Below are 18,811 nucleotides of genomic sequence, written 5' to 3'. Positions count from 1 at the left end.
TAAGGACTCCAGAACTGAAGGAATTGTTTTGTGGCAATGTATGTTATTCCCCTAACTCAACTGAGAGAAAAAAGAGACCAACACTTAGTGTTTTTCAGCCCCCCAGATAGCAAAAAAACACAGCCCAAGTAAACTTATTTCTTCCCTGATGCAGGAATTTATCCAACAACAGAAGACCATCTTGGCATGACCTCAGAGTAGAATCATTCAGAAGTTTGCTAACAATAAAAAGCCAGAGAATTGCCAGAGGAATATTGCCATAAAGGCTCAATGATCTCCACATCTTACGGTTCACAATCCCATATAAGTAAAACAATATTTGGACATAAAATACTAATATTCATGAAATTATTTAATAACTATATCTGAATTATTTTATTTTTATCATCTTATATGATAGTTTATATACCCAAAAGAGAGAAAAAAATAGAAAAGAGATTAAAATTTTAATATTTTGTTCTCTTACCACGTGAGATATCCAGTTCATCACCTCTAATGTATGCTCTTCACTCTAAACAATCTATATACTGATAAAAAAGTGTTTCTCCTACATCAGCATGAGCCCTGCCTCTCCAAGGACACTCTGGACAGCATTGGTGTTGAGCCTGGACTGGAGAGGACTATGTTTCTCACAGATTGGAGTTAACAAATAAAGTACAAGATAGTTAAATAAATTTCAGATAATGAATTACATATAGAGTATCCAAATACTTACTATTATTATTATTATTTTTTGAAACAGAGTCTCGCTCTGTTGCCCAGGCTGGAGTGCAGTGGCGCAATCTCGGCTCACTGCAAGCTCTGTCTTCCCAGTTCACGCCATTCTCCTGCCTCAGCTTCTCGAGCAGCTGGGACTACAGCTGCCCGCCACCACGCCCTGCCTTTTTTTTTTTTTTTTTTTTTTTTTTTTTTTTTTTTTTTTGTATTTTTAGTAGAGGCGGGATTTCATTGTGTTAGATAGGATGGTCTCAATCTCCTGACCTTGTGATCCGCCCACCTCGGCCCCACAAAGTGCTGGGATTACAGGCGTGGGCCGCTGCGCCCAGCCCCCAAATACTTATACTACAGAGTTGGTAGCTGTCTTTCTGCTTTTTACATGTAACTGTGGGTCTGGTAGTTTTACTTGCCGAATCCATCAATGCCACCATGAAATAATCATAGGATCTGAAAACATGATGCAGACCTGGGAGAAAAGCAAAAGAAGAAAAATCCATAGAGGTCATATAGATTGGAATGAGCATGGAGGAGAATTGGGTGCTATCTGGTACCATACAAATATATGTATTTGAATGCACATCTCAGATTGCTCTGAGTAGTGGCAGTTTGTCCTTAGGCTGAGGGTGAAGCCCCTGAGTACTCTCAGAGACAGATAATGCAGATCAAGTTCATCTTCCTTATTCTTTCATCTTAGCTTGTTTATGATATTGCAAGCCCGAAAGCATCCATGCAATCATGGAAATGTGAGGAAAAACATCATCAAGTGAACCAGGAACTAAAACCTAATCATAAAGTCTATGTGCTTAGATCAAATATCTGAAAAAAAAAAAATAAAGTCTTCAAAGAAAGAAGCCATTTCCAAAACCAACATTATTTTGTATTACAGAATGTTACCTTAGACAAAAATAAAGTTTTATAAGACTTATTTCCTCAGTTTTATAATAATATCTATTGTTTAGTGTTGTATTATTATAACCAAGCCCCTTGAGATTTCAGCACCCCAGCGTTTTTAGCGACTGAAATAATAAAATTTCTAATTAAACCCTTGCTTGCTTGCACAAAAGCCAGCATCCTTTGTTTCTACAATAAAATTATAAATGGTTGATATACTGTTCTTTGTCAAGCAGGAGGAGATAATTTTCTTTGTCAAGCACGAGGGTCACAGAAACATTTTGCAGAAGAAATACATGCCTTGAAGGACGTTGTTACCAGCTGTTGACACCGAGAAGTCTTGTTGGTCAAGATGTTATCTGAGACTGAAGAAATACACACTTTTCCCCTCGATTCCCTTAAACTCCCCTTTCCTTATCTTCTGGCTGAATAAATATCCCCTGATGTTGCTTTGTTGATGGATTTGAGAAATTTTCTGTCCTACATTCTTACTTTGGCCCCACTGAATAAATGTTCCTCTATCTCCAAGCACCAGTGACACTGTTTGGCCTCAGCTGTACATCAGATTCAAGAGCCAGGATTTGGAATTCTACATCATTTTATTAACAATATTATTTTAATAATTACTTGCATCCTTCCTGACATATTTAAGTGTAGCTATATATCACAAAATATCCTGTTTTATTAGTATAACAATCAAAAGCATATTCCTCATCAATTTTACCGTACTTTATAAATAGCATTGAAAAACACATGACTGCTCATCAACAGCACGAAGCGATTATGAGAGCTGCAAATTACCTGGTTTGGTGAAGAAAAGGTTTTTTTCATTCAGTGGCAATAGTGGCAACCCAAGAAACACAGCTAGCAATATCAGGAAAGGGAATTGCCCTTCCTGGCTAATAACAGTTTTATTAAATATTTGTGTAAAATGCACAAATGGAAAGATAAGAATTAGGATATTTTAGATGTCAAAAAACTGAAATGCATATACTATTCATTAAACAGAGTAAGATACATCGGAAATCATGGACACTCCCAATCTGAAGACATTTTATTTTCAGCTCATGTGAGAAAAACACGAGTCAGAGAAGGCAGCTGCAGAGGTAGGAGATAGAAAAACACTGGACACAAATCCTGAGCTACAAATTATTGGAAACTTTAAAAATCCTGTCTGCCAGTGCATGTTTCTGACCACAAAACCCAAAAAGATGAGGAAAATAGAACACTTTTTCTTCCTAAAAGATTTAAAGGTCTTTTAACCTCATATTTTGGTGTATCACAATAACAAGATTATAGTACTATGAACTACGTCAAATATTGCATCAGGAATGAAATGGAGGGTATGTCCTCTGTGCCCAGGAACACTGATTAAAATTAGTCAAGACCCATGTTCTCAGACACTCCAATGTTCTCTCCTTGACTCTGTGGCCAAACCGTTTATGAGAAACCCAAAAGAGGAATATGTTTTTGAGATTTCTTTCACAACATGGTGACTATAGTTGTGTCAACCTAAGATAATCAAAAAGATTAGAATGTAAGTTTAAAAGACTTTATTCAAATACAAACATTTAGGATAGGCTGCCTAGAAAAGCACAGCTTTTAAAGAATGGAAGTCAGTATTCCAAAGTGTAGAATTTTAAGATCATTTAGATAAACAAAATTTCAGAAAGTTTAACAGAATTTTAACATCTTTCTATGTGAGGTTTAATGTACAGTTATAATATTTTGATTAGATAAGCTGGTCAATTTTTTGGAAAAGATACATTTAACATTCCAAACAAGCCAGGTTCTGGTGTCCCTGGAAGTGGTAGTTTTGATGTTAATGCTTGTTTACACTTATAGATTCTGCATTGACCACCAGAAGCCCCTCACACAATGGCAGCAGGTCAATGAACAAGATCTAAAAGATTCTACAGGCCCCACCTGGAGCCATCCTCCTGCTTTGTAGGGTCTGTATTGATCTCTTATGATACAAGAAAGGTCTGCCCTGGACTTTCTGTAATCCTCAGACTGAAGGCTGGCCCTGTTTTATGAATCTCAGGGGGAGGCAAATTCCCCTTGTGTGCAAATTCTATGAGGGATTGCATCTGTTCTGTATTCTTGGGTTTTACAGCAAGAAGAGACAAGTTGGAGAAGAGATTCCTCCCAGGAAGCTGCTATAGAGCATTCTGAAGAGCCCCAGATCCTGCATTCAAAATTTAGTGGTGCAGATTTAGGTCCCCAGAGAGATAGGGAAGTGGAAGAGGCCAACTCAATGCACATGTACCTGTCTGATTGGGCTTCCAGGCCCCAAGTTCTCTGAATTCATTTCTGTTATAAAGTCACCAGGTGCATTGAAAGACAGGGCTAGAACTGATGATTGCCACTTTATGAGGTTATTTTATTACAAATCTTTTCTAACTGCGCCCCAGACAAAACTGCAGAGCCCAAAATAGGCAGCGAGACCATACTGCATTCAGATTTTGAGGGCAGGCAAGATCTTCACTGAACTATTGTGGCTTGGGGGAAGAAAGCCTGAGAGAAAATTTGATGGGTATCTGCCAAAGTCCCTTCTAGTACAAAGCCTGATCGGCATCTTTTATGTTTATATTTGATCTTGTAATTCTGAACAGTGCTTGGGAAATATAATAAAACAACATTGCCTCCCAACCTAGAATGCCTCTCCACAAAGGTAGAAAAGAGATAAAACTGTTTTATAACTCAAACCAGAATGTGATGTACATCAGAAGCAAAAGACGTAGTGTTTAAACATCACAGTCTGGTTTAATTGAGTTATCAAACATATATGTGGTCAAGATTAATAGCCCCCAAGCAGGAAAATTTCACAGCACCATTTGGCATAGTTTATCTTAAATTCACCTGGTAACCAGAAAGATGATCTAGGTTTGATAATTGGCTTTATTAAAAGGAAAAATAGGCCAGGCGCTGTGGCTCATGCCTGTAATCTCAGCACTTTGGAAGGCCGAGGTGGGTGGATCACAAGGTCAGGAGATCGAGACCATCTTGGCTAACACGGTGAAACCACGTCTGTACTTAAAATACAGAAAATTAGCTGGGCGCCTGTAGTCCCAGCTACTCAGGAGGCTGAGGCAGGAGAATGGCCTGAACCCAGAAGGCAGAGCTTGCAGTGAGCCCAGACTGCGCCACTGCACTCCAGCCTGGGCGACGGAGTGAGACTCTGTCTCAAAATTAAAAAACAAAAAAAAAAAAAAAAGGGAAAAATAAACTAACCTTTGTGACAGAAAATTGTTTTGCAACTTGGAACTAAGTGCCTGATTAAATTAGGCTTCTATCTTACTGCAAAATTGTGAGATAGGGTACTATCTTTTTTCATATTTACATTTCAAATACATTGTTCCCAGATCCTAGAGAAAAGCATTCCTGAATTGTTTTTGTTTGTTTGTTTTTACAAAGAGCAGCAAACCAGCCAGCTAAATGTCAGAAAGTTGCACATTTTGGAGATGGATTTAGTTGGATAGGTGGGCTTTTTAACTTAGTTTGTTTATTAATTAGATTACTGGCTTCAGGGTGGAGCCACTTAATAAAGAAAGGAAGCATGCAGTTTTTAAGGCTTAATATTTAAATATGTGCAAAGCATTAACAGCTGGCAGGCATAACACTTAGATCCTCCCAAATCAAGAATCCCATTTTAACACTGAATTCTGAGCCCCCAAAAGAAAGGCAATGCCAGAGGACTGGGCAGTTCAATGATCCCACAGTGCCCCTCAGTAGAAGGACATTCCTTTGAGGTTGGTGGGCAATCCTATGCCAGTTAGCACGCACTATGATTACTGCATCCCACATGGGTGTCTTACCCCTCAGTGGAGTGGCTGGGGGGTGTTTCTGTAGCCTCTACGTTCTAAACCATGCTTTTTCTATCCAAACACCCAAAGAAATAAGCAACTCTCTAGAGTAATAAACATTTACTATAAGCGACTGCTGTCAGCCCTCTAAAACCATAGCTCTTGCCAGTGACTCACCAGCAATTACATCCACCTAGTCAAGTTCTCTCATAGTACAGTGTAATCTCTGGTATCCCCCAGTCATGGAGATCAAGTAATGCAATACAAAAAAGAGCAGAGTGCTAGACCTGAGAGGAACCTCTCTGCTTACAACTGAGGGCCTCATGAGAAAAAGCAGTTTCCTCCCAAAAGGAGGAGACTGTGCCAACTTTTCTGTTTTCTGTGATTCTAGGCTAGAATTGTTAGAATTCTTTTTTTTTTTTTAAGTCCCCTCATGTGACATTTGGAGTGGCAAGAGAAAAGACAGGCAGAAGTAAACGGAGAAACAGAATTCATTTGACTGTTTGTATTACAGAGAGAGGAGATCTTAAAACCATGCATATGTCTATGTACATAGAGTAAATATCAGTTTTTATTAAGTCAACTTTTGACTATAGAGCTCTTGAAAAATCCTTTTCCTAACTGTAATTCCTACTCAAGCCATTACACTTTTGCTGCTAGCTGGACCTCTGTAGCCAAATGAGCAGCCATTACACCTTAGTCGCTGTTTAACACCCTTCCTCACTGCAGTGTGATAGACAGCTTTCAGGTGACAATCATGCTAAATCTGCCAGAAGTATCCTAACTAGTGACCCTATCTTGAATAAAGGCCAGGTAAAGCCAAACCTGTGGCCGGGCGCAGTGGCTCGCACCTGTAATCCCAACACTTTGGGAGGCTGAAGTGGGCAGATCACCTGAAGTCAGGAGTTCAAGAACAGCCTGGCCAACATTGCAAAACCCTGTCTCTACTAAAAATATATAAATTAGCCAGGTGTGGTTGCAGGCGCCTGTAATCCCAGCTACTTGGGAGGCTGAGGCAGGAGAATAGCTTGAGCCCGGGAGGCAGAGATTGCAGTGAGCCGAGACTGCACCACTGCACTCCAGCCTGGGCAACTGAGCGAGACTCTGTCTCAAAAAAAAAAAAAAAAAAAAAAAAAAAAGCCAAACCTGCTGGATTCCTTTCCAAGGGGGCTGGCACTCTTGCTCCCAAGATGTTTATGGTTCAGACACAGAGTTAATGATGTTAATCAACTAAATAAGAATTCAAAACTTATGAAAATGTCCCAGTACTGTAAGAAAAAGCATTATTATGTTTTGCTTTAAAAATAGTACACTCATAAATTCTTGCTGAAATCAATAGTAACATAGAAAAGTAACAATACTAATAGCCTGTCACAAGCTGATTACAAGTCTCTGTAATAAAGTATACCATTCTTAATAACCTATATAACCATTTGAAATGGGTGCATTTCTCCTCTTGCTTTCTGAGGAACGCTTATTCTAACAGGAGAACTTTCAATAAATGATCTCTTCTCATTGCAAGGCATTCCTCTTCTTGCTTTCTGAGGATGCCCTACTCTGTAACTGAGTAGTCTCTAATAAACCATTATAACTTTACCATACTTTGCAACTCACCAAGAATTCTTTCCTGTGTGAGATTCAAGAACCCACTCTTGGGGTCTGGGACAAGATCATCACATCTCTTCTAGTGACTCTGCCAGGACTTTAATGAGGTGAAGTCCCAACTCAAACAAATGAGATCCCAACCCAAAGGAAACAGACTCTGCAGCACCAATTGGCTGACACAAACTCTAGTTGTAAACTTTCAACAAATAAACCCATATGACCTTCACCTAGTTTAGAAACAGAACATTTTCATCATCTTCAGAAAATTCACTTGTGTTTTGTCCCAAACAACTATCTTTTCTTCCTCAACCAGAGGCTATTAATGTGTTGATTTATTTCACCATAGGTTTATTTTGCCTGAAATAATGCAACACATAAATACACAAAACACAATTTTATGTCTAGCTTTTTTCACTTAGTAGGTCTATGAGATTCATATAGGGCGTGAGCTTTAGTTCTCTGTTTCTTTGTATGGCTGAGTTGCATTATGTTATATGAATGCTATGCAATTAATTCAAACCACTGCTTTAACTCAACATCTTTTTGTGAACTACTTACAAACTGGCTCTCAAATGAATGTAAAACATTTGCTGCTAAGTTGTGGCCTTTCAGTCTTACCTGCCTTATCTAATCATTATCAAGACAGTCACTATGAGAAAACTATTCTCCAAATTATTGAAAGTTTAAGTCCTCCAACAAAAGGAATATTAGGGAAGACATTTCACTGTTAACCCACAGTATATTATTTCCCTCTGTTAACCACAATCTTAGATAAGATAGAATAGTTTAACACTGGTGTCAGTACATTTCATTCATTGTACATCAGTGTTAAAATATGAAAAACCAACTAATTTTAATAAAAGAAATTAAGTTCACCCATAGTCTAAACCATTTTAAAATCCACTATATTCTTCCTGGTCAAAATACAGTTACAAGTACTCAAGAAACATTCCTTTTTTTCCAATATACTAATCCCGCAGTTCTGTTTGCTATGTTTTTTTTTTTTTTTTTTTTTTTTTTTTTTGAGGCTAATTATTTAGTGAATGTTGATAGGAATTATCTTCACATTTCTCTGATATAGGTGAAGATGTTATTCTCCTCACATCAAATACTCAACTCTTTCACTATGTCTTCTATCACATCAAATAATACTAAAGACTCCTACTTTATTCTGTTTTAAAGATATGTCAGTACTTCAACTCAGTGGTCCTAACCTTTTTGGCACCAGGGACTGGTTTCGTGGAAGACAATTTTTCTACAAACTGGCAAGGAGAGAGATGGTTTTGAGATGAAAATGTTCTGCCTCAGATCATCAGGCATTAGTTGGAGTCTCCTAAGGAGCACACAATCTAGATCCCTCACATGCACAATTCACAATAGGGTTTACGAAAATTGAATGCCACCACTCAGCTGAGAGGTGGCAGAGCTCATGTGGTAATGCTTGCTCACCCACCACTCATGTCCTGCTGTGCAGCTCAGTTTCTAACTGGCCACAGACCAGTAACCGGTTTACAGCCTGGACTGGGGACCTCTGCTTTAAATGAAGTCTCTTTTTTTTTTTTTTTTTTAAACTTATGGAGGAATTGGTGAAGTAATTTCAAAAATCCAGAATATCCCTCTTACTTTAATATAGAAAAATGCTCTAAACACATATATGTTTACATGCATTACTACTTTATTCAAACACAAAGAGCATATTTTTTAAAATTTTCCTCATGTGTTTTACATTTGGCATTAAACTTCCATGCAAAATGTTGATATTAATTATTTTCACCTAACTTAGAAGGACCTCACATTGCTCTGGTGCAGAAAAAAAAAACAGAACATATATTTTCACATGAACACCATGGATTAAGGAAAAGCAGCAACAGATTTAAAAGCTGAATTATATAAATAATATTTGCTCTTCAAAAACCTCAAATACTGTAAATACAAATGAAGTATCTATGAAATATACCTGTCAAAACATCAATGCTTTAAAACATATAAGCAAATAAATTATCTAATTATTTTGCCTTTAGATTCTGTATAAATTTATTTAGTATAAACGCTGAAAGTGTCGTGCTTTAGTCCTTTCTCACATAAATTCTGACACATTTAGACTTCATTTTTTATTAAATACTTCCTCACATTTATTGCATCTACAAACTTTCTTTTTCTATGAACCCCTAGGTGATTCATAAGTTTGATATTTTGAATAAAGCTTTTCACATTTTTACATCTATAGTGTTTCTCTAGTATGGAACCTTGAGTAAGGGTTGAGCACAGTTTAAATAATTTGCCACATTTTTAATATTTGTATGGATTTTTTTCAGTTTATATTCTCTGCTGTTGTGTAAAGCTTGAAAAATGGTTAAAGGTTATGCCACATTCTTAACATCTGTAGGGTTTCACTCCCATATAAATTATCTGATGCACAATAAGACATGGATAACAAGTAAAAATCTGCTCCATGTTTTACATTTTCAAAGTTTTTCTCTAGTATGACTTCTCTGATGTGTAATGAGGTATGACCTAGAGTTAAAGGCTTTGCCACATTCTTCACATTTGTAGGGTCTCTCTCCACTATGACTTCTCCGATGTGTAGTGAGGTATGACCTATAGCTGAAGGCTTTACCACATTCATCACATTTGTAGGGTCTCTCTCCAGTATGACTTCTCCGATGTGTAGTGAGGTATGACCTAGAGTTGAAGGCTTTCCCACATTCTTCACATTTGTAGGGTCTCTCTCCAGTATGACTTCTCTGATGTGTAGTGAGGTATGACCTATAGTTGAAGGCTTTGCCACATTCTTCACATTTGTAGGGTCTCTGGCCAGTATGAATTCTCTGATGCTGAATAACATCTGAACTATAACTAAAGGCTTTGCCACATTCTTTACATGTATAGGGTTTCTCTCCAGTATGAGTTCGCCGATGCACAGTAAGACCTGAGGAGTCACTAAAAGATTTGCTACATGCTTTACATTTGTATGGTTTTTCTCCAGTATGAATTCGATGATGTCGAATAAGGTGTGAACTATAAGGAAAGGCTTTGCCGCATTCTTTACATTTATAGGGTTTCTCTCCAGTATGAATTCTCTCATGCACAATAAGATTTGAGAAACAAGTAAAAGGTTTGGCACATACCTTACATTTGTAAAGATTCTCTCCAGTATGAATTTTCCGATGTTGAGTAAGGCAAGAACTACGGCTAAAGACTTTGCCACATTCTTTACATTTATAAGGCTTCTCTCCAGTATGAACTCTCTGATGCATAATAAGATTTGAAGAACGAGCATAAGATTTGCTACATACTTTACATTTGTAAAGTTTTTCTCCCGTATGAGTTGTCTGATGTTGAGTAAGGCATGAACTACGGTTAAAAGCTTTTCCACATTCTTTACATTTATAAGGTTTCTCTCCAGTATGAATTCGCTTATGTTTAGTAAGGTATGAACTACAGCGAAAGGCTTTGCCACATTCTTTACATTTGTATGGTTTCTCTCCAGTGTGAATTCTCTGATGCACAATAAGATTGGAGGAACGAGTAAAAGATTTGCTACATGCTTTACATTTGTAAAGGTTTTCTCCAGTATCAATTTGCTGCTGTTTGGTAAGGTATAAACTACAGTTAAGGTTAAAGACTTTGCCACATTCTTTCCATTTATAAGGTTTCTCTTCGGTAGGAATGATCTGATGTTGAGTAAGGTGCAAACTATGGTTAAAGCTATCCCCACATTTTTCACATTTGTATGGTTTCTCTTCATTATGGATTATCTGCTTTCTAAGATTTGATGACTGACTAAGGTCTTTATCATATTTATTACATCTATATGAGTTTTCTCTGATATGGATGGTCTGATGTTGAATATGTTTTAATGACTGGGCACAAACTTCTACACATTTATTACATTTGTAAGACTGTTCTTGCTTCTCTTGCCCATGCATACTCTGAAGAAAGACTTTCTCAAATTCTTTACATTTGCATTGTTTTTCTAGAAAGCAATTTTCCTGATGATTTTTAGGGCTTGAGCTTTGGTTCAAGGTTTTTTCAGAATTATTGCAATGATAATTTTTCTCTCCAATAAAAACATCTCGGTACCTACTTAGAGTAGAGACCTGCCTAAATAACTCTGAAGTTTTATCATGTATGTGATGTTTTCCCCAAATATCTATTTCCTCTTGTTGATTAAACAATGATGAATGAGTAAAGACCTTCATATATTGATCAAAGTTATAGCTTTTGGCACAAGAAGAAAGTATTTGTTGGTGAAACAAACTTTCAACGGAGGACTCATCAAATTGATCATATTTAAAAGTCTTTTCATCATAACATCCATTGTGCCCATCACACTCCTCCCTTTTCCACCTTTTTCTTAAATGTAAATTCTCAAGATCACAGTTCCCGTGTCTCCTTGATATCACTTTTTGGAATGAAGCTTCTGTGCATTGCTCTGTCAACAGGTCCTTGTTATAATGCGAAAACACATCTGAAAGATATAAAAATTTTAAGAATTCCAATTACTAGATTCAGATACAAATATTTTACAAATCTAATACACAAAATTATGCTAAGTTGAGAATACAACAGTTGAGCGAAAAACCTGAGGCCCTGTTTTCTCAATTGATATACAAACTTTACTACAATAACTTTACAACAATAAAGTGGCATGTGAACTACTAAGACACCAACAGTGGAGAAAAGGGAGTGTTTGTGCCACCTGCCCTTGCCCCTCAGCAGCATCTGCATGGCAGGGAGAAATCTGTTAATTTGGGAGACAGAGAGCACAGTGACTAGGGGACTACAATGAACCCAGTGCTGCCCTATCACAGCGGAGACCTGGCAGGATTCATCACCTTCTGACTTAGGAGCTGCTGGTCTCTGAATAACCAACAGTGGTACCTCAATAACACATCATGAACACTGGACTCTGAGATGTCCTGGCTTCAGGTGTGACCCAGAACATTTCCCACTGTGGTGGGTATATTGAAAGACACCTTCTGTTTGAGCAAAGCAGAGGAAAAAGTAAATGGAATTCTGTCTTGCACCTGAGGTACCAGCTTGGCCACAGTGGGATAGAGCACCACGCAGACTCTTAGGGTCCCTTAGTCAACATTTCTGGACCTGCCCTGCACCAAAGAGTAAGTCGCAGATGTGGAAGCAGTCATCACAAGCTAACTGAAGAGTGCTTGGGCGTTGAGTAAATATCAGTGATAGCCCAGTGAAAACCCCTGTGGGCTGGTGGTGGTGGCAGACAAAATATGAGGCTCCTCTGCCTGCAGAAAGGGGAGGGAGGAGAGGGAAGGATGTTGTCTTGTGATTTGAATGCCAGCTTAGCTGCAGTAGAATAGAACACGAGATAAACAAGGCTTCTGACTTCAGTACCTGGCTCCCACACAATATCTCTGGACCTACCTGGGGCCAAAAGGAACTTACTGCCCTGAGGAGACACGTACCTGGCTGGTTACCACCTGCTGATTGTAGAGGCCTAAGGTCTTGAGTAAACTTAGGTAGTAGCCAGGCAGTAATTACACTGGGCCTTGGGTGAGACCCAGTGCTGTGCTCACTTCAGGTCTAAATTAGCACAGTCCCAGTGGTGGGGGTAAGAGGGAAGCTTGTGTCATCCCACCCCAGCTCCAGGTAGCTCAGCATAGAGAAAGAAATTCCATTTGTCTGGAAGAAACTAAGGGAACAGAACAAGAGTCTCTGTGCTTGGTAATTCAGATAATTCATCGATTTTAACCAAGACCAACAACATGGTACCTCTATGAGTCTGCAAGCAGCACATTATTGAGTTTGAGATCCAAGTACTTTCAAATTCTGGAAAGCCTTCCCAACGAGGGTGGACATAAAACCCAAACTGTGAAGGCCACAATAAATGCCTAACTCTTCAATGCCCAGACACAGATGAACATCTACACATTAAGACCATCCAGTAAAATATGGCCTAACAAACTGAATAAGGCACAAGAGACCAATCCTGGAGAAACAAAATAAGTAACTTTTCAGACAGATAATTCAAAATAGTTGTGTTGAGGAAATAAATTCAAGATAAAATAGAGAAGGAATTCAGATTCTAGCAGGTAAATTGAACAAAAAGATGGAAATGATTAAAAGGAATCAAGCAGAAATTGAAGTTAAAAAATGCAATTGGCATACTGAAGAATGCATCAGAGTCTCTTAATAGCAAAACTGATCAGGCAGAAGAAAAAATTATTGAGCTTGAACATAGGCAATTTGAAAATATGTAGAGAAGACAAAAAAGAATGAAGCATGCCTACATGATTTAGAAAACAGCCAGAGAAGGGTAAAGCTAAGAGTTATTAGCCTTAAAGAGAGAAAGAGAAAGGGGTAGAAAGTTTACTCAAGGAATACGATCAGAGAACTTCCCTAATCTATAAAGGTATCAATCAATATCTAAGTACAACCAGGTTACAGAACACAAAGTAGACTGAACCCAAAGATGATTTTGTCAAGACATTTAATAATCAAACTTCCAAAAATTAAGAATAAAGGATCCTAAAAGCACCAAGAAAAAAGAAACAGCATTCAATGAAACTCCAGTATGTCTGGCAGCAGATTTTCAGTGGAAACCTTACAGGCCAGGAGAGAGTAGCAAGACATATTTAAAGTGCTGAAGGAGCAAAACTTTTATGCTAGAATAGTGTATCACGTGAAAATATTCCCTAACCATGAAGGAGAAAAAAATGACCTTCCCAGACAAACACTGAGAGGTTTCATTAAAACCAGACCTGTCCTACAAGTAATACTAAGGGGCATTCTCTTCCATCTGTAAGAAGAGAATGTTAATGAACAATAAGAAGTCATCTGAAGGTACAGAACTCACTGGTAATAGCACAGAGAAAAACTGAATATTATAATTATAATATGGTAATTGTGGTGTGTAAAATACTCAAGTAGAAATACTCAATGATGACTCAATACAACTAGAACAAGGTTTCAAGACATAGATAGTACAATAAGACATAAGGAGAACCAACAATAAGTTTAAAAATGGGGAAACAAAGTTAAAGGGTAGAGTTTTTACTAGTTTTCTTGTTGCTTATTTGTTCATTGAGGCAGTGTGAAGCTGTCAACAGTTAAAAAAATAGGTTATAAGATAGTATTTGTAAGTCTCATGGTAACCTCAAATAAAAAAAAACATACAACAGATACAGAAACCAAAAAGCAAGAAATTAAATCATACCACCAAGAAAAATCATGTTCACTAAATGAAGACAGGAAGGAAGGACAAAATAAAGAGAAGATACAAAAACAACCAGAAAACAAATAACGAAATGGCAGGAGTAAACACATACTTACCAATAATAACACTGAAAAGAAATGCACTAAAACTCCAATTAAATAACACAGAATGGGTGAAAAAAAGAAAAAGGAAGACCCAGTGATCTGCTGCCTACGAGAAATACACTTCATCTATAAAGATACACATAGACTGAAAAATAAAGGAATGGAAAAATGTTCCATGCCAATGAAACCAAAAAAAAAGAACTAAAGTAGCTATACTTGTATCAGATAAAATGTACTTCAAGACAAAATCTGTGAAGACAGAACAAAGGTCATTTTATGATAAAGGGATCAATTCAGCCAGAGAATATAACAATTTTAAATATCCATGTACCCTACACTAAAGCACTGAGACACATAAAGCAAAGTCTATTAAAGCTAGAGAAAGGCCCCAATACAATAATTGAGACTTTAACACACCACTTTCAGCATTGTACAGATCTTACAGACAGAAAACCATAAAAGAAACATCAGACTTAATCTATACTATAAACCAAATATACCTAATAAATATTTGCAGAACATTTTATCTAATGGCTACAGAACACACATTCTTCTCAGCACATAATTTTCAGATACACAACATTTTAAGTTACAAAACAAGTCTTAAAACATTCGGAAAAGTGAAATAATATCAAACATCTCTGCCCACAATGGAATAAAACTAGAAATCAGTAACAAAAATTTTGGAAACCATACAAACAAATGTAAATTAAACAAATGTTTCTGAATGAAAATTGGATCAATAAAGAAATTAAGAAGGAAACTGAAAAATTTCTTCAAACAAATAATGAAAAAACACATACCAAACCTATAGGATACAGCAAAAGCAGTACTGAGTGAGAAATGTATAGATATATGTGCTTACATCAAAAAACAAAATCAAATAACCTAATGTTGCATCTTAAAGAACTAAAAAATGGCAAAACAAAACAAAAATTATAATAAAGATCACAGCAGAAATAAATAAAATTGAAATAAAAAAATGCAAAAAAAATCAATGAAATGAAAAGTTAATTTTTTAAGCAGATAAATAAAAGTTACAAATCTTTACGTTGACTAAGAAAAACAGAAGACCCACATAAAATCAGAGATGAAAAAGGAGACATTATAACTGATACTGCAGAAATTCAAAAGATTATTAGTGGCTATTATTAACAACTATATGCCAACTAATTGGAAAATCTAGCAAAAATGGATACGTTCCCAGATATATACAACCTACCAAGATTAAACAAGGAAGAAATCCAAAACATGAACAGACCAATAAGAAGTAACAAGTTCAAATCCATAATAAAAAGTCTCCCAGTAAAGAAAAGCCCAGGACCTGATGGCTTCATCACTAAATTCTACCAAACATTTAAAGACCTAATACCAGCCCTACTCAAAAACTTCCAAAACAGAGGAGGAAGGAATACTTCCAAACTCATTCTTTGAGGTATTACCATAATACCCAAATCAGAAAAAGATACCTCAAAAGATGAAAACTGTAGGCCAATATCTATAATAAATATTCATGTAAAAATAACAAAATATTAGCAAACAGAACTCAACAACACATTAAAAGATTGTTCATTATGACAAAGTGGGATTTATCCCAGGTATGCAAGAATGAGTCATCATATGCAATCAAACAATATGATACATCATATCGACAGAATGAAGGATGAAATCATATGATCATTTCAACTGCTGCTGAAAAAAGCATTTAATAAAATTTAACACCCTTTGATAATAAAAACCCTCAAAAAGCTGGGTATAGAAAGAACATGCCTCAAAATAATAAAAACCATGTATGACAGATCCACAGCTAGTATCATCCTGAATGGAGGGAAAAAATCTGAAAGACTTTTCTCTAAGATCTGGAACATAACAAGGATGCCCACTTTCACCACTGTTATTCAACATAGTACTGGGAGTGCTAGCTACAGCAGCAGTAAAACAAGAGAAAAAACCTAAATGGCATCCAAATTGGAAAGGAAGTCATCAAATAATCCTTCTTTGCAGGTGGTATACTCTTATACATTTAGAAAAATCTAAAGACTCCAACAAAAAACGATAAGAACTGATAAAGTTGCAGGATATAAAATGAACATACAAACATCAAGCATTTCTATATGCCAACAGAGAATCTGAAAAAACAGATTAGAAAGTAATTCAATTTACAGTAGCCACAAATAAAAGTAAACACCTAGACATAAACTTAACCAAAGAAGTGAAAGATCTGTACAATGAAAACTATAAAACATGAATGAAAGAAATTGAAGAGGATGGCTGGGTACAGTGGCTTATGCCTGTAATCCCAGCACCTTGGGAGGCCGAGGTGGGCAGATCACTTGAGGTCAGGCGTTTGAGACCAGCATAGCCAACATGGTGAAACCCCATCTCGACTAAAAATACAAAAAATTAGCCAGGCCCGGTGGTGAATGCCTGGAGTCCCAGCTACCTGGGAGGCTACGGCAGGAGAATGGCTTGAACCCAGGAGGCAGAGGTTGCAGTGAGCCGAGATCACGCCACTGCACTCCAGGCTGGGCGACAAGAGGAAAATACCAACTCAAAAAAAAAAAAAGAAAGAAAGAAAAGAAAAGTATAGAAGAAGACACACACACACAAAAAAAATCCCATGTCAATGGATTGGAAGAATCAATATTGTTAAAATATCCATACTACTCAAAACAATCTACAGATTCAATAAATCCCTATCAAAATACTAATGACATTCTTCACAGAAATAGAAAAAACAATCCTAAAATATATATGGAACCACAAAACACTTAGAATAGCAAAGCTATCCTAAGCTAAAAGAACAAAACTTACGGAGTCACATTACCTGACTTCACATTACACTCAAGAGCTGTAGTAATCAAAATGGCATGGTACTGGCATAAAAACAGACACACAGACCAATGCAACAGAATAGAGAACCCAAAAACAACTCCAGACACCTTGAGTGGACTCGTTTTTAACAAAGATGTTAAGAACATACACTAGAGAAAGGACAGTTTTTTTCAATAACTGGTGCTAAAAAAACTGGATATCCATACACATGAAGACAAGCTATTCATTAAAAACAGAAACTAGACCCCTATCTCTCACTATATACAAAAATCAAATCAGAATGGATTAAGGACTTTAAGACTTCAAACTATGAAACTACTACAAGAAAACATTGGGGAAACTCTCCAGGACACTGGTTTGTGTAAAAATTTCTTAAGTAATGTACTAAAGCACAGGGAACCAAAGCAAAAATGGATATATGGGATCATGTCAAGTTAAAAAGCACCTGGACAGCAAAGGAAATAATCAATAAAGTGAAGAAACAAACCACAGAATGGGAGAAAATATTCACAAACTACCCATCTGACAAAGAATCAATAACCAGAATATGTAAGGAGCTCAAACAACTCTATAAGAAACTATCTAATAATCCAATCAAAAATGGGCAAAAGATTTGAAGGGACATTTCTCAAAAAACACCCAGACTAGGGAGCAGTGGCACAATCACAGCTCACTGCAGGCATAAATTTCTGAAGTTAACTGATTCTCCTGCCTCAGCTTCCTGAGTACCTAAAACTACAGGCATGTACCATCACACCTAGTATACTTATTATTTTTTATAGACACAGGGTCTCACAATATTGCTCAGGCAGGTCTCAAACTCCTGGCCTCAAACGATCCTCCGACTTCAACCTCCAAAGTAGTTGGGATTACAGGCATGAGCCACAAAACTGGCTAAAATATCTGTATTAAAAATGTTCAATCAACTAAAGGAGAACACAACTAAACTAAAAGAGAAAATGGATGATGAAAATGAACAAAGAGATTAAAACTATAAAAACACAAAGTGTGGAGGTAATAAATAAAAACTAAATTTAAAGATTCACTAGATGAGGTCTACTGCAGACCTGATGTAACAGGCAAAAAATCCCCAGCATGCTTGATAACAGGTCATTTGAAATTTTAGAGTCAGGAAGCCAAACAGGACAAAAAAAAAGAAGGAAAACACAGCCTAGTAAACCTATGGGATACTATCAAGTAGGTAATATACTCATGAGAATTCTAGACTGAAAAAGAGCAGAAAACTTATTTGAAATAATAATAAGAATTTTCCAAACTTGATGGAGAAAATGGCCTAAAATTTAAAGTTCAACCAACTCTGGAAGCAACACAAAGAGACTCACATGAGACATTATAATCAGAAATTCAAAAGTGACAAAGAGAATCTTGAAGTCAGAAAGAAAAAGATGACTTGGCAGGTACAAGGCCACTCATAAAATGATCAACAGATGTCTCAGCAAAAAATCTCACAAGCCAAAAGATGGCAGGATGATATATTGAAAGTGATGAAAAAATGACAACTACCTACTATGAACACTACATCTGCCCAAACTATAGTTTAAAAATGAATTAGAAATAAAGAATTCTTGGGGCCAGGCACAGTGACTCACGCCTGTAATCCCAGCACTTTGGGAGGCCAAGACGGCGGACCACGAGGTCAGGAG

The 18,811-nt window shown here is 36.9% G+C and overlaps 1 protein-coding gene across 5 annotated transcripts in view; it reads right to left on the bottom strand.

Moving 5' to 3' along the window:
- Window positions 1-8,672: 8,672 nt before the first annotated feature.
- The window catches only part of ZNF267 (zinc finger protein 267), a 142,925-nt gene continuing 132,786 nt past the window's right edge, over window positions 8,673-18,811 (bottom strand). For all 5 annotated transcript variants that reach the window (XM_073015331.1, XM_073015330.1, XM_073015332.1 and 2 more), the window contains one exon: window positions 8,673-11,490. In XM_073015331.1, the coding sequence (XP_072871432.1) occupies window positions 9,485-11,490 (2,006 nt within the window). In that variant the 3' untranslated portion in view covers window positions 8,673-9,484. The remainder of the gene's footprint in view (window positions 11,491-18,811) is intronic.

The sequence above is a fragment of the Chlorocebus sabaeus genome, chromosome 5 (assembly GCF_047675955.1).
Source record: "Chlorocebus sabaeus isolate Y175 chromosome 5, mChlSab1.0.hap1, whole genome shotgun sequence".
In the NCBI taxonomy this organism is placed as follows: domain Eukaryota; kingdom Metazoa; phylum Chordata; class Mammalia; order Primates; family Cercopithecidae; genus Chlorocebus; species Chlorocebus sabaeus.
This window is presented reverse-complemented; position numbering and strand designations above follow the sequence as displayed.